The sequence below is a fragment of the Cynocephalus volans genome, chromosome 6, assembly GCF_027409185.1.
Source record: "Cynocephalus volans isolate mCynVol1 chromosome 6, mCynVol1.pri, whole genome shotgun sequence".
Taxonomy (NCBI): Eukaryota; Metazoa; Chordata; class Mammalia; order Dermoptera; family Cynocephalidae; genus Cynocephalus; species Cynocephalus volans.
The window spans coordinates 86,312,287-86,333,711 of record NC_084465.1 but is presented as its reverse complement, the minus strand read 5'-3'; the positions used below and the strand labels follow the sequence as shown (position 1 = coordinate 86,333,711).

Genomic DNA, 21,425 nt, shown 5'->3' with positions numbered 1-21,425 from the left:
TATTTTCCAGATACCTTGATGCAGAATAAAGTTTTTCATCATTAGGTACAGCTTGTTGTATAGCATGTTTTGGTTTTCAACTGAATGTCAACGTTCTGAATTTGGTCAAACTATAAACAGATTTTTAGTAATGTCAATATCAAAATAAGCACCAGTTATCTACTGATAAGTTATTTTCTCCAGTTCATGGTACTTAATGTGAACTTTTGATAATACTGTTGCGTATGAACTAAGAACTATAGGTTTTAAGAGTTTTTCCTAATACTTTGTTTTCTTTCTTCTGTCACTTGGAGTATTCTGGAATGGTTTAAAAGGCCTCCTTCCTACGACACCCTGGTATTTTATGCCCCATCACCTCAAGCAAAGATGTGACTCAATCCAAACCTGAAATGACTAAAGCAGTTCATACAATTTTATTCACATTTGAACTCCACTGGAGTCAAGGATGAAGTGTCATCTTCTATTCCAAGAATGAAGTCTTCAGGCAGTGTCTCAGGTGCTATCTGAGCTAACTGGTCATCATAAGAACGTAGGGTCCATAGTTTCTCTAATTCATAGATTTCTCTGGTTTCTGGAAGCATCAAATGAATCACCATGCTGCCTATCGGGGACAGAAAAACAGTTCATTTGATTTTATTCTTGTGATCTAACAACACTAGCTAGTGTAACTCTAGGAACTAGAGCACACTTCTCAAAGTGTGGTTCCCAGATTAGTGTCACCTGGGAACTTCTTAGAAATGCAAATTGTGGACCCCATCTCAGCAATAATACCACAGGGTACATGATAACAAAACTGGTGATGTTAGCTTAGCTGTATCCAAGTGACTGAAGGTGGTTGCTCTGTCAGGTTTCTCTTGGGAGACAAACCTCCCTGGGTATCACATTTCTGCACATCCTGTGAGCAAAACACCGAACTGCCTTTTCTCCTGGACTATCTTTTCAAGGATAGTGAAGTCTCATCAGAAAGATACAATATTGGCTATGTCTAGGGACGTCTGATTGTCACATCAGATAGGGAAGGATACTGCTAAACATCCTACAATGCAAAAGATGTGCACCACACGCACCAAAATTACCTGATCCAAACTGTTACTGGTGATAAAGCTGAGAAGCCCCGGCTTACAGCCTTGGGGTCTCCCACCAGAGCATAAGCAGGCCTGCTTCCTGCCAATTATAAAAAAGACATGGATGCCCTAGTCTCGGTTCTTCTCATAACCATGTGTGTGCAGATGCCCTATGGGATCTGGGGCTCAGGGACCAGGGAGAAAACTCAATGATACTGGCTTTTGTCTCTAACTCGGAATAGTCTTGTCTGTTACCTGTATCCATGAAACACGCAGGACAACTTGTTACCTTGTAAGCAGGATAAAATCCAGATCCCTCACAATTCTTGACATACAGTTACTGTTTTTCCCTTTGTACTAAGTATCTTGTGAGATGCTTTGAAACTATGCACACATTAAAGCCCAAACTTGTTACATCTTTTCAAAACTCCAGTCCTTTGCTCCTTGGCCTTCCCTATGCCCAGAATGACCTTCGACCTTCATCCTTATTTGAATTATTTATGGCCAAGGTCACATGCATCTTATACCCACCCCCAAGCCTTCCTCTGCTACCACTAAGATCTCTCCTCCCTCTACTATGTTATTCATCCTGTTGTCCACCTTTGTGAGCTGTGTGGCTAGTTATAGATACAAACCATATATGTCTTCCTTCAGGAGTGCATTATCTAGCAGACTTTTGGTTAGGTAAAGATTTCACAAGTGAAAAGGGTATAATTAAATACAACTTTTGTTACTTTAAACATTTCAAAAATCTTACATGGAAATGCACTCAGCAATCTGATTTCAATTCTTTTGCAACTGAAAAAAATATTTGTATTACACTAATCTTGATCTGTAAAATATGCCAAAATAACTTACCAAAATCCACACACAGCCAGTCATCAGTGTCCTTCCCTTCGATCTTAACATGAGGCTCACTTTTACATTTCAGATATTTGTACTGAAAAAAGACAGGTCATATATTAAATGGGGGAAATCTTTATTCTTCCTGAGGGTCTGGTGGCATTCTTAATTTGAGAACTAGCTTACTCATTCCTCATAGTTATACTTCGTTAGGGAAACTATTTCCCACCTAAATCCTAACCACCACCTACACCTCTCCTGAAGCCTGCCCAAACCCTTCTGAGAGGGCCACCCCACTCATTCACCAGTGTGCCTCTGAGGCAGACAGCCTGTCACTCAACAGTTGGTCCCCACCTACATCATCTCTTGGGTCTAACCCAGCTGCCCACCATCAAGGAAGGCAGATGCCATCTTCCTGTTTTAAGGCTAGGTCTTAGTGCTACTAATTTCACCTCATCTACTTTCATGGCATGTTGATGGGACTTCATCTTATGTGTCTAGTCCCAGCATACAATGAATAGTTTCAGTTCTTTTGATAAAACCAACAGATATATATGCAAATAAGTCAAAAACTTACAAGACAAGGACATTAGATAATGATAAAAGGGTCAACTTACTAAAAAGATATAACAGTTATATACACGCCAAACAACAGAGCTGATAGATACAATGAAGCACGCTGACAGAATTGAAGGGGGAAACAGCAACACAATAATAGACTTCCACTTTCAATAATGGATAAAACAACCGGACAGAAGATCAATAAGGAAATGAGAACTTGAACAGACCAACAGACATTAACAGAACACCCATCAATAGCAGAATTAACATTTTTCTCACGTGCACATGAGACATTTTCCAGGACAGATCACATATTAGGCCACAAAATAAGTCTTAAAAGAATGAAATCATACAAAGTATATTTTCTGACCACAATGGAATGAAACTAGAAGTCACATGGGAAAATAAAAAATACCTTGAGACAATGAAAATTAAAGCATACCAAAACATATTTTGTGGCAAAAGCAGTATGAAAGGAAGTCTACAGGAGTAAATGCTTACATTAAAAAACAAACAACAAACAAACAAAAAAAACTCCCAGGCTGGCTGGTTAGCTCAGTTGATTAGAGTGAGGTGCTGATGACACCAAGGTCCGGGGTTTGATCCCTGTACCAGCCAAAAAAAACAAACAAATTGAACAACCAAAATTTATGCCATAAAGAAACAAGAAAATGAAAAACCTGAAGCTGGCAGAAGGAAGGAAACAATAATTAGGGCAGAAACCTGAAACAGTGCAACCAAGATTTGGTTCTTCAAAAAGATTAACAAAATTGACAAATCTTTAGCTAGACTGACTATGAAAAAAATAAAAACTAAAATCAGAAACAAAAGAGGGGACATTATTACTGATTTTAGAGAAATAAAAAGGATTATAAGAGTACTATGAACAACTGTATGCCAACAAATTGTATAACCTAGATGAAACAGACAAATTCCCAGAAACAAGACTGAATTATAAAGAAATATAAAGTCTGAACAGACCTATAACTAGTAAGGGGAATCAGTACTGTAGTTCCCCCTTATCTACAGGGGGTAAGTCCCAAGACCCCAGTGGATGTCTAAAACTTTGAACAGTACTGAGCCCTATATGTACTGTGTACAAATGTGTTTCTCCACAGTTTCAAGGATAATTTGTTCTTACCCTAGATCTTAGCAAACTCAGCATGCGATTTTTTTTCTTTCCGTATTAAGTCAAGAAATTTAACTTTTTCACTTAAAGGAAGCACAATTACGGTTTCACTTTGGCATAGCCAAATTGCCAGCATTACTACTTTTGTTTGGGGCTATTACTAAGTAAAATAAAGGTTACTTGAACACAAGCACTATGATATGGAGACAGTGGATCTGATAACTGAGACCACTATTAAGTAACTAATGGGGCAGTTACCATTATACAGCATGATACGCTGGACAAAAGGATGATCCATATCTCAGGTGGGATGGAATGGGGCAGCGAGAGATTTCATCATTCAACTCAGAATGGCATGCAATTTAAAAAATGAATTGTTAATTTCTGAAATTTTCCATTTAATATTTTGGACTGTGATTGACCATGGGTAACTGAAACTGTGGAATGTGAGGATAAGGGAGAGACTACTGTAATAAAAAAATCTCGAGACAAAGAAAAGCCCTGGACCAGACAGGTTTGCTAGTGAATTCTACCAAATATTTAAACAAGAATACCAATCCTTCTCAAACTCCTCCTAAAAATTGAACAGGAGGAAACACTTCCTAATTCATTCTACGAGACCAGCATTATCCTGATAGAAAAGACACTACAAAACAAGAAACTACAAACCAATATTCTGATAAATATTTGATGCAAAAATCCTCAAAAAAAATCCTAGCAAGCCAAACTCAGCAGCATATTAAAGAGATTATACACCAAGACCAAGTGTGATTTATTCCTGGAATGCAGGGATGGTTCGACATACAGAAACCAATCAATGTAACACATCACATTAACAGAATAAAGGAAAAAAATCCACATGATCACCTGAATTGATGCAGAAAAAGCATTTGACAAAATTCAACACCTTTTCATGATAAAAGCACTTAACTAGGAACAGGAGGAAACTATCTCAATGTAATAAAGGACATATATGAAAAGTACACAGGTAACATCACACTCAGTGGTGAAAGACTGAAATGTTTTCTTCTAAGATCAAGAACAAGACATAGATGCCCACTTTCACTACTTCCATTCAACACAGTATTGGAATTTCTTGCCAGAACAATTAGGCAAGAAAAAGAAAAGGCATCCAAACTGGAAAGGAAGAAGAAAAATTATCTGTTTGTAGACAACATGATCTTATATGTAGAAAACCCTTAAAGATTCCACCAAAACAACAACAACACAACACACACAAAAAACAGGACTAATAAATTCAGCAAAGTTGCAGGATACAAAATTAACACACAAAAATCAGTTGTATTTCTATATATTAACAATGAGCAACCTGAAAAGGAAACTAAGAAAATAATTTCATTTACAATAGCATCAAAAAGAATAAAATACTTACAAATAAGCCTATCCACAGAGGTGAGAGACCTGTACACCAGACTACAAAATGTTGCTGAAAGAAATTTAAGTCACCAATAAATGGAAAGATATCCCATATTCATGTATTGGAAGGCTTAATATTGTTAGGATGTCAATACTACCCAAAACAGTCTAGAGATTCAATGCAATCCCTATCAAAATCCCAATGACATTTTTTGAAATAGAAAAATCCATTCTAAAATTCATATGGAATCTCAAGGGACCCAGAATAGCCAAAACAATCTTGAAAAGCCATAACAATCTTGAAAAAAAAAAAGTTGGGGTCTCATATTTTCCTGATTTCAAAACTTAGTACAAAACTAAAGTAATCAAAATACTGTGGTACTGGCATAAAGACAGACATATAAACCAGTAGCATAGATAGCCCAGAAAAAAAACCCTTGCACATGTGATCAAAAGATACCCAACAGGGTGCCAAGACCATTCAATGGGGAATAGACAGTCATTTCAACAAATGGTGCTGAGGAAACTGGATATCCACATGGAAGATCTTATACCATCTACAAAAATGAACTCAAAGTGGATCAAATACCTAAACTTAAGACTTCCAGTCAAGATGGCGGAATAGACGGTCCTTATCGTCACTCTCTCCCACAAATCAACCGATTTAAACTATAAAAACAACATCAAGTGCATACGGAATGGGGAGACATCCAGCGGGGGAGGCAGAAGCTCTGCGGGGACCACATGCCCTGCGGGGCCGCTGTCGCACGATCCGGCAGATAGGCTTCACCACCACCACCCGGCTCCATTCCCAGCCCAGCCCAGTGCACACAGAGTGGGGAGACATCTGGCAGGGGAGGCAGAGGCTCCGCAGAAACCACACACCCAGTGGCGCCGCCACTGCATGATCCAGCAGGTAGGCTTCACCGCAGGCACCCGGCTCCATTCCCAGCCTGGCCTAGTGTGCTCTGAGCAGGGAGACGTCTGGCAGGGGGACGTCCGGCAGGGGAGGCAGGAACTCCACAGGGACCACATTGCTGCTGCGCGATCCAGCAGCCCGGCCCAATGCGTACGGAGCACAGAGACGTCCAGCAAGGGAGATAGAAGCTCTGTAGAGTCCACACACCCTGTGGGGGGCCGCCGCCACGCGATCCAGCAGCAGGTAGGCTTCCCCGCCGCCACCTGGCTCCATCCCAAGCCCAGCCTAGTGCACACAGAGCAGGGAGACATCCTACAGGGGAAGGGGAAGCTCTGCAGAGACCACACACTCTGTGGTGCCTAAGCGCATCCCAGCAGCCCGGGCCAGAGCGCACGGAACAGAGAGAAGTCCAGCACGGGAGGTGGAAGCTCAGCAGAGACCACACACCCTGCAGTACCGCCCGGTGATCCAGCAGCCCAGCAGAGTCCGAGCTAACCAGAGAGGTGGCTCCACGGAGAAGCCCAAGACCCGAGGCAACCACACACGCAAGGCACTGGTGGCCAACTGAGCAGTCACTGAGGTAGCCATACCAAATTGGCAACCACAGCAACATCTTAGTCAGTCAATAGTGTCAAACCTGTGGACTGTGAAACCCTCTGCCACAATGAATAAACATCAGAGAAAAGACACCAGAAATACGAAAAATCAAGAAAGTACACCACCAAAGGATAATAACTCTCAAGCTCTAGATCCTGTAGAACAAGAAGCCCTTGAAATGACTGACAAGGAATTTCAAGTGATAATTCTAAGGAAACTGAATGAGATACAAGAAAACTCAGCTAGATATCAAGATGAAACAAGGAAAAGTATACAGGACCCGAAAGAGGAAATGTACAAGGAAATCAATGCCCTGAAAAAAAATGTAGCAGAACTTGCCGAACTGAAGAAGTTATACAGTGAAATAAAAACACAACGGAGAGTTTAACCAGCAGGCTTACGGAAGTTGAAGAGAGAACCTCTGAACTTGAAGATGGGCTGTTTGAAATAAAACAAGCAGACAAACAAAAAAAAGAAAGAAAAAAGAATCAAAGGCATTGAAGAAAATCTGAGAGAGATATCAGACTACCTTAAGTGCTCAAATATCTGAGTCATGGGTATTCCAGAAGGGGAGGAAAAAGGAGATTGCATTGAAAACATATTCAACTAAATAGTGGCAGAAAACTTCCCAGGTACGGGAAAAATCACAGATCTTCAGATCCAGGAAGCTCAATGATCTCCAAACGTATACAATGCAAAAAGGTCTTCTCCAAGACATGTTTTAGTCAAATTGGCAAAACTCAAAGACAAAGAGAGAATCTTAAAAGCTGCAAGAGAGAAGCGTCAAATCACCTATAAGGAAGCCCCAATCAGGCTAAGATCAGACTTTTCATCACAAACCGTAAAAGCCAGAAAGGAATGGGATGATATATTCAAAAAACTAAAAGACAGAGACTGTCAGCCAAGAAAACTCTACCCTGCAAGGCTATCCTTCCGAAATGAAGGGCAAATAGTATATTTCTCAGACAAACAAAACTGTGGGAGTTCACCACCACACGACCACCCTTACAAGAAATTCTTAAGGGAGTACTGGGTTTGGTTCCTGAAAAATAACTACCACTGCCATAAACACCCAAGAAAAGTCAAAACCCACTAGTATAATAAAAATGGCATTATGAAGAAAAAACAAACAAAAAAAAAGGCTATCTACAACCTAAGGAACCAACAAACACACACAGAAAACAAACAGTAAATCAGAAAGCAAGGAACAAAAGACACCTAAGACAAACAAACAATAATCAATAAAATGATAGGAATAAATCAACACTTTTCAATAACAACTCTTAATGTAAAAGGCTTAAATTCCCCAATCAAAAGACACAGACTGGCTGACTGGATCAAAAAGGAGGACCCAACTATATTCTGCCTTCAAGAGACCCACCTCACCCATAAAGACTCACATAGACTAAGAGTGAAAGGATGGAAAAAGATTTACCATGAAAACAGAAAAGAAAAATGAGCTGGAGTAGCTATTCTTATATCTGACAAAGCAGACTTTAAACTAAAAACCATAGAATATTTTATTTACTCAAGATGTCGGCGGCTGCGGCGGATGGCGCGGAGTAGCTGAGGTGGAAAAGGTGGCCACTGGGCCTCAGGCAGCCGGGAAACTTGTAGACCTTCCTCTCACCATCTCTTAAGGAAGGACTGCTGCTGCTGACCGGTCGTGGGGGGTGACCGCCACTTTGCCCCCGGCAGGAGAGGCTGCCTCATTTACAGGCAACAGATTTGAAGTGTGGAGCAGGAAAAGAATGTTTCTTAGCTGCAAAAGCGAGTCTCGAAACAGGGAACACGGCGCCAGGGCTGCTGTGGATGCAGCCAGGATCCCGGAGGCCGGGGCCGCGCTGAAGGCGGCCAGCTGCCCTATTCAGGATTCGAGGTTTCAGGCTGGCATTAAAGAAGATTCCTGGGAGCGCCCGAGCCGCGCCGCGACTGAACAGCCCGAGGCGGCAGCGGCCGAGAACTGGGAAAGGCGGCAAACCAGAGACAGAGAGCGAGCACCCGACCTGGCACAGCACTGTGAGTGATCCCTGGCACAGCTCTGTTCGGGGGGTGGATGCCCACGCGGCTCCCGCCTGCACCACCAGGCCACTCACCGCCCGGTGCTGCCTCCATTTTCCCAGGTGTGGGCAGCTCCGCCCTGCTCAGCCATCACTGAGCCCTCCCACTTGCTTGGCCTGGTGCCGGGCTTTCCGGAGCCTGCGGACCGGCCTCCGCTCCCACTCCCTCCGCGGTTCTCTGGCGGGGCTGGTGGCGGGGGTGTCCCGGGCCAGTGTCGGGAGGGCAAGGAAGTACGGGCGGGCCGTCTGTCACTCCACCATACCCTGGACTCCGGCCCCAGGTAAACTCCCTGTTACTGGGAGGCAGATACCATCTCTACGGCCACCAGTTTCGAAAAAAGCCTAACGAATTTCTGGTTGGGAATAGTGTGGTAGGAGAGTTCCCAGGTCCGCTTGAACCTGCCGGAGACCAGGCTGCAGGTGGGCGCTAGACTCGGTTTATACTGGGGGGATACAAAGGTGAACAAGACCCGAGAAAGATCTACATAGTGCTACAAAGGCACCCAGAGAGACCGGTCGTCTGTGCCCAGCAGAAACCTGGTAGACTTCCTGGGCGAGGTGGTGCCGAGCAGGGTCCTGAAGGCCCAGCTGATAGACAAGAGGTGCAGAAGACACGCCCCAGCCCACGACAGTGCGCCCAGAGTGGGGAGACGTGCGGCCAGGGAGGCGGAGACTCGACAGAAACCACACACCCGGTGGGGTCGCCACTGCACGATCTAACAGCCTGGGCCAGAGCTCACGGAACAGGGAGAAGTCCTGCACAGGAAGTGAAAGCTCAGCAGAGATCACACACCCTGTGGTACGTGATCCACCAGCCCAGCAGAGTCCAAGCTGACCAGAAAGGTGGCTCCCCGGAGAAGCCCAAGACCCGAGGCAACCACACACACAAGGCACTAGAGGCCAACTGAGCAGTCACGGAGGGAGCCATACGAAACTGGCAACCACAGCAACATCCTAGTTAGTCATTAGTCTCAAACCGGTGAACTGTGAAACCCCCGGCCACAATGAATAAACACCAAAAAAAAAATACCAGAAATACAAAAAATCAAGAAAGTACACCACCAAAAGTTAATAAATCTCCAACTCTAGATCCTATAGAACAAGAAGCCCTTGAAATGACTGACAAGGAATTTAGAGTGATAATTCTAAGGAAACGGAATGAGATACAAGAAAACTCAGCTAGACATCATGATGAAATGAGGAAAAGTATACAGGATCTGAAAGAGGAAATGTACAAGGAAATCAATGACCTGAAAAAAAATGTAGCAGAACTTGCTGAACTGAAGTAGTTATTCAACGAAATAAAAAACACAACGGAGAGCTTAACCAGCAGGCTTGTCGAAGTTGAAAAGAGAACCTCTGAACTTGAAGATGGGCTGTTTGAAATAACACAAGCAGACAAAAAGAAAGAAAAAAGAATCAAGGACATTGAAGAAAATCTGAGAGAGATATCAGACAACCATAAGCGATCAAATATCCGAGTCATGGGTATTCCAGAAGGGGAGGAAAATGGAGATTCCATTGAAAACATATTCAACAAACTAGTGGCAGAAAACTTCCCAGGTATAGGAAAAATCACAGATCTTCAGATCCAGGAACTGAACAATCTCCAAATGTATTCAACCCAAAAAGACCTTCTCCAAGACATGTGATAGTCAAATTGGCAAAACTCAGAGATAAAGAGAGAATCTTAAAAGCTGCAAGACAGAAGCGTCAAATCACTTATAAGGGAGCCCCAATCAGGTTAACATCAGACTTTTCATCACAAACCCTAAAAGCTAGAAAGGAATGGGATGATATTTTCAAAATACTAAAAGACAAAGATTGCCAGCCAAGAATACTCTACCCTGCAAGGCTATCCTTCCGAAATGAGGGGCAAATAGTATATTTCTCAGACAAACAAAAACTGTGGGAGTTCACTACCACAAGACCACCCTTACAAGAAATCCTCAAGGGAGTACTGGGTTTGGTTTCTGAAAAATAACTACCACTGCCATAAAAACCCAAGAAAAATCTAAACCCGCTAGTATAATAAAACTGGCATTCATGAAGAGAAAACAAGCTAACAAAAACACTATCTACAACCTAAGGAACCAACAAACACAGAAAACAAACAGTAAATCACAAAGCAAGGAACAAAGGACACCTAAGACAACCAAACAACCAATAAAATGCTAGGAATAAATCAACACCTTTCAATAACAACTCTTAATGTAAAAGGCTTCAATTCCCCAATCAAAAGACACAGACTGGCTGACTGGATCAAAAAGGAGGACCCAACTATATGCTGCCTACAAGAGACCCACCTCACCCATAAAGAATCACACAGACTAAGAGTGAAAGGATGGAAAAAGATTTACCATGCAAACAGAAAAGAAAAACGAGCTGGAGTAGCTATTCTTATATCTGACAAAATAGACTTTAAACTAAAAACCATAAAGAGAGGCAATGAGGGACACTACTTAATGATAAAAGGACTGATCCATCAAGAAGACATAACAATCATAAATATGTACGCACCCAATGTTGGAGCAGCCAGATTTATAAAACAAACTCTATTAGACCTAAAGAAGGAAATAGACACTAATACCATAATAGCAGGGGACCTGAACACCCCACTGTCAATATTAGACAGATCATCTAGGCAAAGAATCAGCAGAGAAACACAAGATCTAAACAAGACTCTAGACCAATTGGAATTGGCAGATATCTACAGAACATTCCACCCAACAACCTCAGAATATTCATTCTTCTCATCAGCACATGGATCATTCTCCAGGATAGATCACATATTAGGTCACAAATCAAGTCTCAATAAATTCAAAAAACCTGCAATTATCCCATGTATCTTCTCAGACCACAATGGATTAAAACTAGAAATTAATAACAAACGAAACTCTGGAAAATATACAAACACATGGAAATTAAACAGCATTCTACTTAATGACATATGGGTCCAAGAAGAAATCAAGCAGGAAATCAAAAAATTTATTGAAACTAATGAAAACAATGATACATCATACCAAAACCTGTGGGATACTGCAAAAGCAGTATTGAGGGGAAAATTTATTGCATTAAGCGCTCACTTCAGAAGAATGGAAAGATGGCAAGTGAACAACGTAACACTTCACCTTAAAGAACTAGAAAAACAAGAACAATCCAAACCTAAAGTTAGCAGACGGAAAGAAATCATTAAGATCAGAGCAGAACCGAATGAAATTGAAAACCAAAAAACAATTCAAAAGATCAACGGATCAAAAAGTTGGTTTTTGAAAAGATAAATAAAATTGACAAACCATTAGCATGGCTAACAAAAAAAAGAAGAGAGAAGACTCAAATACCCAAAATTAGAAATGAAAAAGGCGATATTAGAACTGATTCATCTGAAATACAAGGAATCATTCGAGACTACTATAAACAACTATACGCCAACAAATTTGAAAATCTGGAGGAAATGAATAAATTTCTGGACACACACAAGCTCCCAAAACTGAACCATGAAGACGTAGAAAATTTGAACAGACCAATAACAAGAAAGGAGATTGAAGCTGTTATCAGAAGGCTCCCAACAAAGAAAAGCCCAGGACCAGATGGATTCACAGCAGAATTTTACCAAACATTCAAACAGGAATTGACACCGATTCTTTGCAAACTATTCCAAAAGATTGAAACAGACGCAAATCTCCCAAACTCTTTCTATGACGCAAACATCATCCTGATACCAAAACCAGGTAAAGATACAACCAAAAAAGAAAACTACAGGCCAATATCCTTGATGAATATAGATGCAAAAATCCTCACTAAATTACTAGCAAACAGAATACAGCAACACATACGTAAAATTATTCATCACGATCAAGTGGGATTCATCCCAGGGATGCAAGGTTGGTTCAACATACGCAAATCAATAAATGTGATACACCATATTAATAAACTCAAACACAAGGACCATATGATCATCTCTATAGATGCTGAAAAAGCATTTGATAAAGTTCAGCACTCATTCATGACAAAGACCCTCTATAAGTTAGGTATAGAGGGAAAGTATCTCAACATAATTAAAGCCATATATGCCAAACCCACAGCCAATATCATCCTGAATGGGGAAAAGCTGAAAGCTTTTCCTTTAAGAACAGGAACTAGACAAGGATGCCCACTCTCACCACTCCTATTCAACATAGTGTTGGAAGTACTAGCCAGAGCAATCAGAGAAGAGAAGGAAATAATGGGCATCCAGATTGGAAAAGATAAAGTCAAACTGTCCCTGTTTGCAGATGACATGATCCTATATATCGAACAGCCTAAAACCTCTAGAAAAAAACTGCTGGAATTGATAAATGATTTCAGCACAGTAGCAGGATACAAAATCAACAGACAAAAATCAGTAGCATTTCTTTTCTCCAATAGTGAACATGCAGAAGGAGAAATCAAGAAAGCCTGCCCATTTACAATAGCCACCAAAAAAATAAAATACTTAGGAATTGAGTTAACCAAGGAGGTGAAAAATCTCTATAATGAGAACTACAAACCACTGCTGAGAGAAATTAGAGAGGATACAAGAAGATGGAAGGATATCCCATGGTCTTGGATTGGAAGAATCAACATAGTGAAAATGTCCATACTACCCAAAGTGATATGCAAATTCAATGCAATCCCCATCAAAATTTCAAAGACATTTTTCTCAGAAATGGAAAAAACTATTCAGACATTTATATGGAACAATAAAAGACCACGCATAGCCAAAGCAATGCTGAGCAAAAAAAATAAAGCTGGAGGCATAACACTACCTGACTTTAAGCTATACTACAAAGCTATAATAACCAAAACAGTATGGTACTGGCATAAAAACAGACACACTGACCAATGGAATAGAATAGAGAATCCAGAAATCAACCCACACACTTACTGTCAGCTGATCTTTGACAAAGGCACCAAGCCTATTCAGTGGCGAAGGGACTGCCTCTTCAGCAAATGGTGCTGGGATAACTGGATATCCATATGCAGGAGATTGAAACTAGATTCATACCTCTCGCCGTATACTAAAATCAACTCAAAATGGATTAAGGATTTAAATATACACCCTGAAACAATAAAACTTCTTAAAGAAAACATAGGAGAAACACTTCAGGAAATAGGACTGGGCACAGACTTCATGAATACGACCCCAAAAGCACGGGCAACCAAAGGAAAAATAAACAAATGGGATTATATCAAACTAAAAAGCTTCTGCACGGCAAAAGAAACAATTAACAGAGTCAAAAGACAACCAACAGAGTGGGAGAAAATATTTGCAAAATATACATCTGACAAAGGATTAATATCCAGAATATATAAGGAACTCAAACAACTGTACAAGAAGAAAACAAGCAACACGATTAAAAAATGGGCAAAAGAGCTAAGTAGGCATTTCTCTAAGGAAGATATACAAATGGCCAACAGACATATGAAAAAATGCTCCACATCACTCAGCATCCGGGAAATGCAAATCAAAACCACATTGAGATACCATCTAACCCCAGTTAGGATGGCTAAAATCCAAAAGACTATGAACGATAAATGCTGGCGAGGCTGCGGAGAAAAAGGAACTCTCATACATTGTTGGTGGGACTGCAAAATGGTGCAGCCTCTATGGAAAATGGTATGGAGGTTTCTCAAACAATTGCAGATAGATCTACCATACGACCCAGCTATCCCACTGTTGGGAATATACCCAGAGGAATGGAAATCATCAAGTCGAAGGTATACCTGTTTCCCAATGTTTATCGCAGCACTCTTTACAATAGCCAAGAGTTGGAACCAGCCCAAATGCTCATCATCGGATGAGTGGATATGGTAAATGTGGTACATCTACACAATGGAATACTACTCAGCTATAAAAACGAATGAAATACTGCCATTTGCAACAACATGGATGGACCTTGAGAGAATTATATTAAGTGAAACAAGTCAGGCACAGAAAGAGAAATACCACATGTTCTCACTTATTGGTGGGAGCTAAAAATTAATATATAAATTCACACACACACACACACACACACACACACACACACACACAAACACACACACACACACACAAACCGCGGGGGGGGGGAAGAAGATATAACAACCACAATTATTTGAAGTTGATACGACAAGCAAACAGAAAGGACATTGTTGGGGGGGTGGGGGGGGAGGGAGAAGGGAGGGAGGTTTTGGTGATGGGGAGCAATAATCAGCCACAATGTATATCGACAAAATAAAATTAAAAAACAAACAAACAAAAAAAGAACTAAAAACCATAAAAAGAGACATGAAGGACACTACGTAATGATAAAAGGACTGATCCATTGTTATATCCAGAAGACATAACAATCATAAATATGTACGCACCCAATGGTGGAGCAGCCAGATTTATAAAAACAAACTCTATTAGACCTAAAGAAGGAAATAGACACTAATACCATAATAGCAGGGGACCTGAACACCCCACTGTCAATATTAGACAGATCATCTAGGCAAAGAATCAGTAGAGAAACACAAGATCTAAACAAGACTCTAGACCAATTGGACTTGGCAGAGATCTACAGAACAGTCCATCCAACAACCTCAGAATATCCATTCTTCTCATCAGCGCATGGATCATTCTCCAGGATAGATCACATATTAGGTCACAAATCAAGTCTCAACAAATTCAAAAAAATTGGAATTATCCCATGTATTTTCTCAGACCATAATGGATTAAAACTAGAAATCAATAACAAATGAAATTCTGGAAACTATACAAACACATGGAAATTAAACAGCATTCTACTTAATGACATATGGGTCCAAGAAGAAATCAAGCAGGAAATCAAAAAATTTATTGAAACTAATGAAAATAATGATACATCATACCAAAACCTGTGGGATACTGCAAAAGCAGTACTAAGGGGGAAATTTATCGCATTAAATGCTCACCTCAGAAGCATGGAAAGATGGCAAGTGAACAACCTAACACTTCACCTTAAAGAACTAGAAAAACAAGAACAATCCAAACCTAAAGTTAGCAGACGGAAAGAAATCATTTAGATCAGAGCAGAACTGAATGAAATTGGAACCCAAAAAACAATACAAAAGATCAAGGAATCAAAAGGTTGGTTTTTTGAAAAGATGAATAAAATTGACAAACCATTAGCATGGCTAACAGAAAAAAAAGAAGAAAGAAGATTCAAATAACAAAAATTAGAAATGAAAAAGGTGATATTAGAACTGATTCATCTGAAATACAAGGAATCATTCAAGACTATTATACGCCAACAAATTTGATAATCTGGAGGAAATTGGTAAATTTCCATGCTCTTGGATTGGAAGAATCAACATAGTGAAAATGTCCATACTACCCAAAGTGATATGCAAATTCAATGCAATCCCCATCAAAATTCCAATGACATTTTTCTCAGAAATGGAAAGAACTATCCAGACGTATGGAATAACGAAAGACCACGCATAGCCAAAGCAACGCTGAGCAAAAAAAAATAAAGCTGGAGGCATAACGCTACCTGACTTTAAACTATACTACAAAGCTATAATAACCAAAACAGTATGGTACTGGCATAAAAACAGATACACTGATCAATGGAATAGAATAGAGAATCCAGAAATCAACCCACACACCTACAGCCATCTGATCTTTTACAAAGGCACCAAGTCTATACATTGGGGAAGGGACTGCCTCTTTAGCAAATGGTGCTGGGAGAACTGGATATCAATATGCAGGAGAATGAAACTAGATCAATACCTTTCACCATACACCAAAGTCAACTCAAAATGGATTAAAGAATTAAATATACACCCTGAAACAATAAAACTTCTTAAAGAAAACATAGGAGAAACACTTCAGGAAATAGGACTGGACACAGACTTCATGAATATGACCCCAAAAGCACAGGCAACCAAAGGAAAAATTAACAAATGGGATTATATCAAATTAAAGAGCTTCTGCACAGCAAAAGAAACAATTAACAGAGTTAAAAGACAACCAACAGAGTGGGAGAAAATACTTGCAAAATATACATCTGACAAAGGATTAATATCCAGAATATACAAGGAACTCAAACAACTTTACAAGAAGAAAACAAGCAACCCAATTAAAAAAATGGGCAAAAGAGCTAAGTAGGCATTTCTCTAAGGAAGATATACAAATGGCCAACAGACATATGAAAAAATGCTCAACATCACTCAGCATCCGGGAAATGCAAATCAAAACTACACTGAGATACCATCTCACCCCAGTTAGGATGGCTAAAACCCAAAAGACTCTGAACGATAAATGCTGGCGAGGTTGCGGAGAAAAAGGAACTCTCATACATTGTTGGTGGGATTGCAAAATGGTGCAGCCTCTATGGAAAATGGTATGGAGGTTCCTCAAACAATTGCACATAGATCTGCCATATGACCCAGCTATCCCACTGCTGGGAATATACCCAGAGGAAGGGAAATCATCAAGTCGAAGGTATACCTCTTCCCCAATGTTCATCGCGGCACTCTTTACAATAGCCAAGAGTTGGAACCAGCCCAAATGTCCATCATCAGATGAGTGGATACGGAAAATGTGGTACATCTACACAATGGAATACTACTCAGCTATAAAAACGAATGAAATACTGCCATTTGCAACAACATGGATGGACCTTGAGAGAATTATATTAAGTGAAACAAGTCAGGCACAGAAAGAGTAATACTACATGTTCTCACTTATTGGTGGGAGCTAAAAATAAATAAATTCACACACACACACACACAAAAAAAAACCGGTGAGGGGGAAGAAGACATAACGAGTACAATTCCTTGAAGTTGATACGACAAGCAAACAGAAAGGACATTGTTGTGTGGGAGGGGGGAGATGGAGGAGGGAGGGAGGTTTCAGTAATGGGCCACAATAATCAACCACATTGTATATTGACAAAATAAAATTTAAAAAAACAAACAAAAAAAACCCTAATCTTAAAACCAAAAACTATATAACCTGTAGAAGAACACATAGAGAAAAAGGTTCATGACACTGGTTTGACAATGGTTTCTTAAATATGAAACCAAAGGCACAGGAAACAAAAGAAAAAGAAAAGATATAATGAACTTCATCAAAATTAAATACTTTTGTGCTTCTCAGCAGAGTAAAAAGGAAACCCACAGAATGGCAGAAAATATTTGCAAGTCGCATATTTGATAAAGGATTAATATCCAGAATATAAAGAGAACCAGAACTCAACACACAACAAACAAACAACAACCTGATTTAAAAATGGGCAAAAACTTCAATAGACATGTCTCCAAATAATACAAGGGTACTACAAAAAGTTTGTGGAAAAGTGGAATTAAATGATAATGTGAATCTTTCCATGAATTTTTGAAGTACCCTCATACAAATGGCCAATAAGCAAATGAAAATATGCTCAACATTACTAATCATCAGGAAAACACAAATCAAAACCACAATGAGATATTTCTTCATACCAATTAGGACAGCTACTGTCAAAAAAACAAAAAAATAAGTGTTGACCAGGAAATGGAGAAATGGGAACTCTCGTGCCCTGTTGGTGGGAATATAAAACGTTGTAGCTGCTACAGAAGAGAATCATACAAATACTGTATGATTCTACTCATATGAGGTACTCAAGAGTAATCAAATTCATAGAGACAGTAGAATGGTAGCTGCCTGGGGAAGGAGTTATGTTTAATGGGTACAGAGTTTCAGTTCTGCAAGGTGGAAAAAAGTTCTAGAGATGGACAGTGATAATGATTGCACATCAATGTGAATGTACTTAAAGCCACTGAACTGTACACTTAAAAATGGCTAATATGGTTTTTTGTTACACATATCTTACCACAAACAATAACAAAACTTTCTTGACCTTGCTTTTCTCTCCCTTCTCATGTAAAATTTTTGTAAAGATGATTTTTATTTCCTTATTTTTCCTCTTCCACAGAAACTTCTCTGAAAAACTTCCCATTCTTTTTACATCCCCAAGCCCAGTGGTCACTTCTAAGTTGTCATCTTATTCCATCCCACTATTAACGTCTGATAGAGACCTCGAGACCCTGTCTTATAACTCTTCTCCATGCTCTCCTGGTTGTCTTCCTAGCTCTCCAACTACCCCTTTTTGGAATCCTCCTCTGCTCTGTCATTTTGTACCAGGGCTCTATTTTTCAGCCTCATTTTTATTTCATGGCCCTTCTCTAGGCAATCCCAACTATTCTTTTGGTCTTAACTGCCTCCTCTATGACCAATTTTCTACAGAATGAGAGCAGTATGTTCCCCTGTAGAAGGGAACCAGAATCAGCTGGAAGCTTCCAGGTAGTTTCTTCCTCATGCTGATTCACATTCAGTCCAACTGGAAAATGAACTGCCTTCCCTATCCTCAACTAGACCTATGAATTCACAGGGCAAAGACTACATCTTTTTCATTTTTACCTTCCCAATACCCAGCACAGTGTTTGGGCATGCTCAACATTTGAATTAAACTCTAGGCCAGCACTGTCCAACAGAACATTTTACAATTACGAAAATGTTTTATGGCTGCCAAATATGGTACCCAATAGACACATGTGGCTATTGAGCACCTGGAATATAGCTAGGGCAACTGAAGAACTGAATTTAAAATTTTAATTTACAATTAAATAGCCACATGTGGCTAGTGGCTACCATTTTGGACTCCAGAAATTTTTCTGGCTTATATTGTCTTCTAGCTTGCTTCAGGTTATTTTTAATTTTTTTTCCCTTATTATGGTCACAAAGACAAGAATTAGAAATATCCTAACTCACTAGGGCAAGATATTTGTTCCCATACCTTTCACTATCAAAGAACATCAAATGTACTCATGCAAATTCTGAAAATTTGGGCTTCTTATGTAACCTCAAATGATGGGTTTACTCTCTTTAAGTGTTGCTCCTCAGCCTGATACACTGACACTATTCCACTTAGTTAATGGTCCAAAAGAGAAAAGAAAGCATACTACCATCTTCACAATGTAGTAGGCCATGGCATGTAAGTGTCGGGTAGATGTTCCACTACCAATCACAAAGTAATCTGTGTATTTCATTTCTGGAGGAACCTTGATCACACAAATGTCTCTTGCATTTTCTTGCCTCAGAAGTGAAACCAGCATATCGATGTCAAACTTGGGACCCATATGATCTGAAATGCAAATATTTGTGTCAGATAGCCAAGTACAAGACAGACCTTTATGTTACCCAGAGATGCAGGCAACTGGCAGTGAAACTGCTCCTCCGTGAAGGTGTTTAGATCTAACATGGAAGCTGAACCTACCTAGGCAATAGCTTCATTTAGCACTGCTCAACTTGTATGGTCAGAGTACTCAGGTTACACAGAGCCACTATACATACTTTGCTATTATCATATGCAAATAGAACCATACATCAGTGACAAAGGACTTTCTACACACTAGTACTTGAAATGAGCAATACATCTCAAAGACAGAAATACTATAGCAAAGAATAAAAACAGTAGCACAAATTGGGGAGGAGGTGATATCCTGGGGCATATCAAATTGAAACCAGCTATAAAGGGTCACAGAACTAGAGCTGTGAGCTGAAATGGCTCTTAGGTAATATCAGGTCCACAACATTCAACTGAGAGATGAATAAACTTAAGCCTAAGTGTGTGAATTAGTGTGGCCTAGGATCAACAAGAAGGCTAAATTTTAAATGGTTCTCATTTTGAACCCTCAAGTTTTTCTCGGAAAGCCATTTGAGTTATTAACAACTGTTACCTATGAAAACCTTTTTTCCCCCCTCCTGTCGAGATTTAGATACTTTCTTCTTGAGCCTGGAGTATGTCTGTAAATTTACAGCTCCCCTAAATTCTAATGCTGATTTCAAAGGACTAAGCTAAGTCCACTAAGACCTCTCTTTCTCTCATATTTTACACTTTCACAGATATGATCTGTTTACCATCTCTCAAGTTTCTAAAGATGTCTGCAATGATTAGAGGATTTTAACTTGGACCCATCTCCTCTTAGAGTTTCTGACGCGCCCCTTAGCTCTTCCTCAGAATCCTCATGCCCCGACACTCCCAACAAATCCATTCCCCAGGACCCCAAGAAGAGCGTGAAGGGGGAATGAGGACGGTGAGGTCGTGATGCCAAGGGCCGGTGTGGCCTTTCGGACGGCTGGGGTTTTGGAGACTACAATGCGTCTCTTAATCTGTTTCTTCACTGTGAAATGGGAAGGTTGGAGTCAACAATCTTTGAAGTTCCTTCAGCTCTGGATCTACAAGTGTTTTGTGACTCCAAGAGAAATACATAGGGAGGGAAACAGCCCGCTCGGACGGGATCTGGCTCCAGACTGCCCAGAGAAGGCCGCCTTCCCCTCCTCCACGCCGGTACCTGCTGTGACCAATTCCGGGCGTCCCTCTCCAGCTGTACCCTCCGCCCGCTCCTCTAGCCCGGGACCACTGTGCAGGCCCCGCACAAGGTCGCGGGCCAGACAGGCCCGGCCGAACGCTAGTCCCGCAGGAAGCCGCTCCACCGCCAGCGGTCCAAGCCGAGGCCCGGCCTCCGCCATGGGCCCCGCTCCACAGGTGAGTGCTCTGCGCCACAACAGCGGCCCGAGCCGCCGAACCGCGCAGCCACACGACCCCATCCCCGTCGCCGCGCGTGGACGTCGCGGGGCGGGACTTCACGGAGCGCGAGCAGGTTCTGCTGCTTTCGATTGGCTCGGTTAATCGGCAGCGGCCTGGAAATTCTACGTCAGATGCGTGGGCGGAGCCACAGCCCGGAGGCCAGGCCGTGGGCGGAGTCAGAAGCCGGGAAAGGAAGACGGTGACCCGGAAGGGGTGACTGGGATTAGGTTTTGCAGGAGTGAAGGAGTAGTTGTGACTGCCCAATTTGCTTTCCTC

At 40.9% G+C, this 21,425-nt stretch overlaps 1 protein-coding gene across 1 annotated transcript; it reads right to left on the bottom strand.

Moving 5' to 3' along the window:
- Positions 1-390: 390 nt before the first annotated feature.
- Positions 391-21,213, bottom strand: MALSU1 (mitochondrial assembly of ribosomal large subunit 1). Its single transcript, XM_063100531.1, has 4 exons — positions 20,914-21,213; positions 19,525-19,703; positions 1,923-2,004; positions 391-601 (listed from the first exon to the last, which is right to left on the bottom strand). Exons 1-4 carry the CDS (start codon positions 21,167-21,169, stop codon positions 414-416), a joined length of 705 nt encoding a protein of 234 aa, XP_062956601.1. The 5' UTR covers positions 21,170-21,213; the 3' UTR covers positions 391-413.
- Positions 21,214-21,425: the final 212 nt, after the last annotated feature.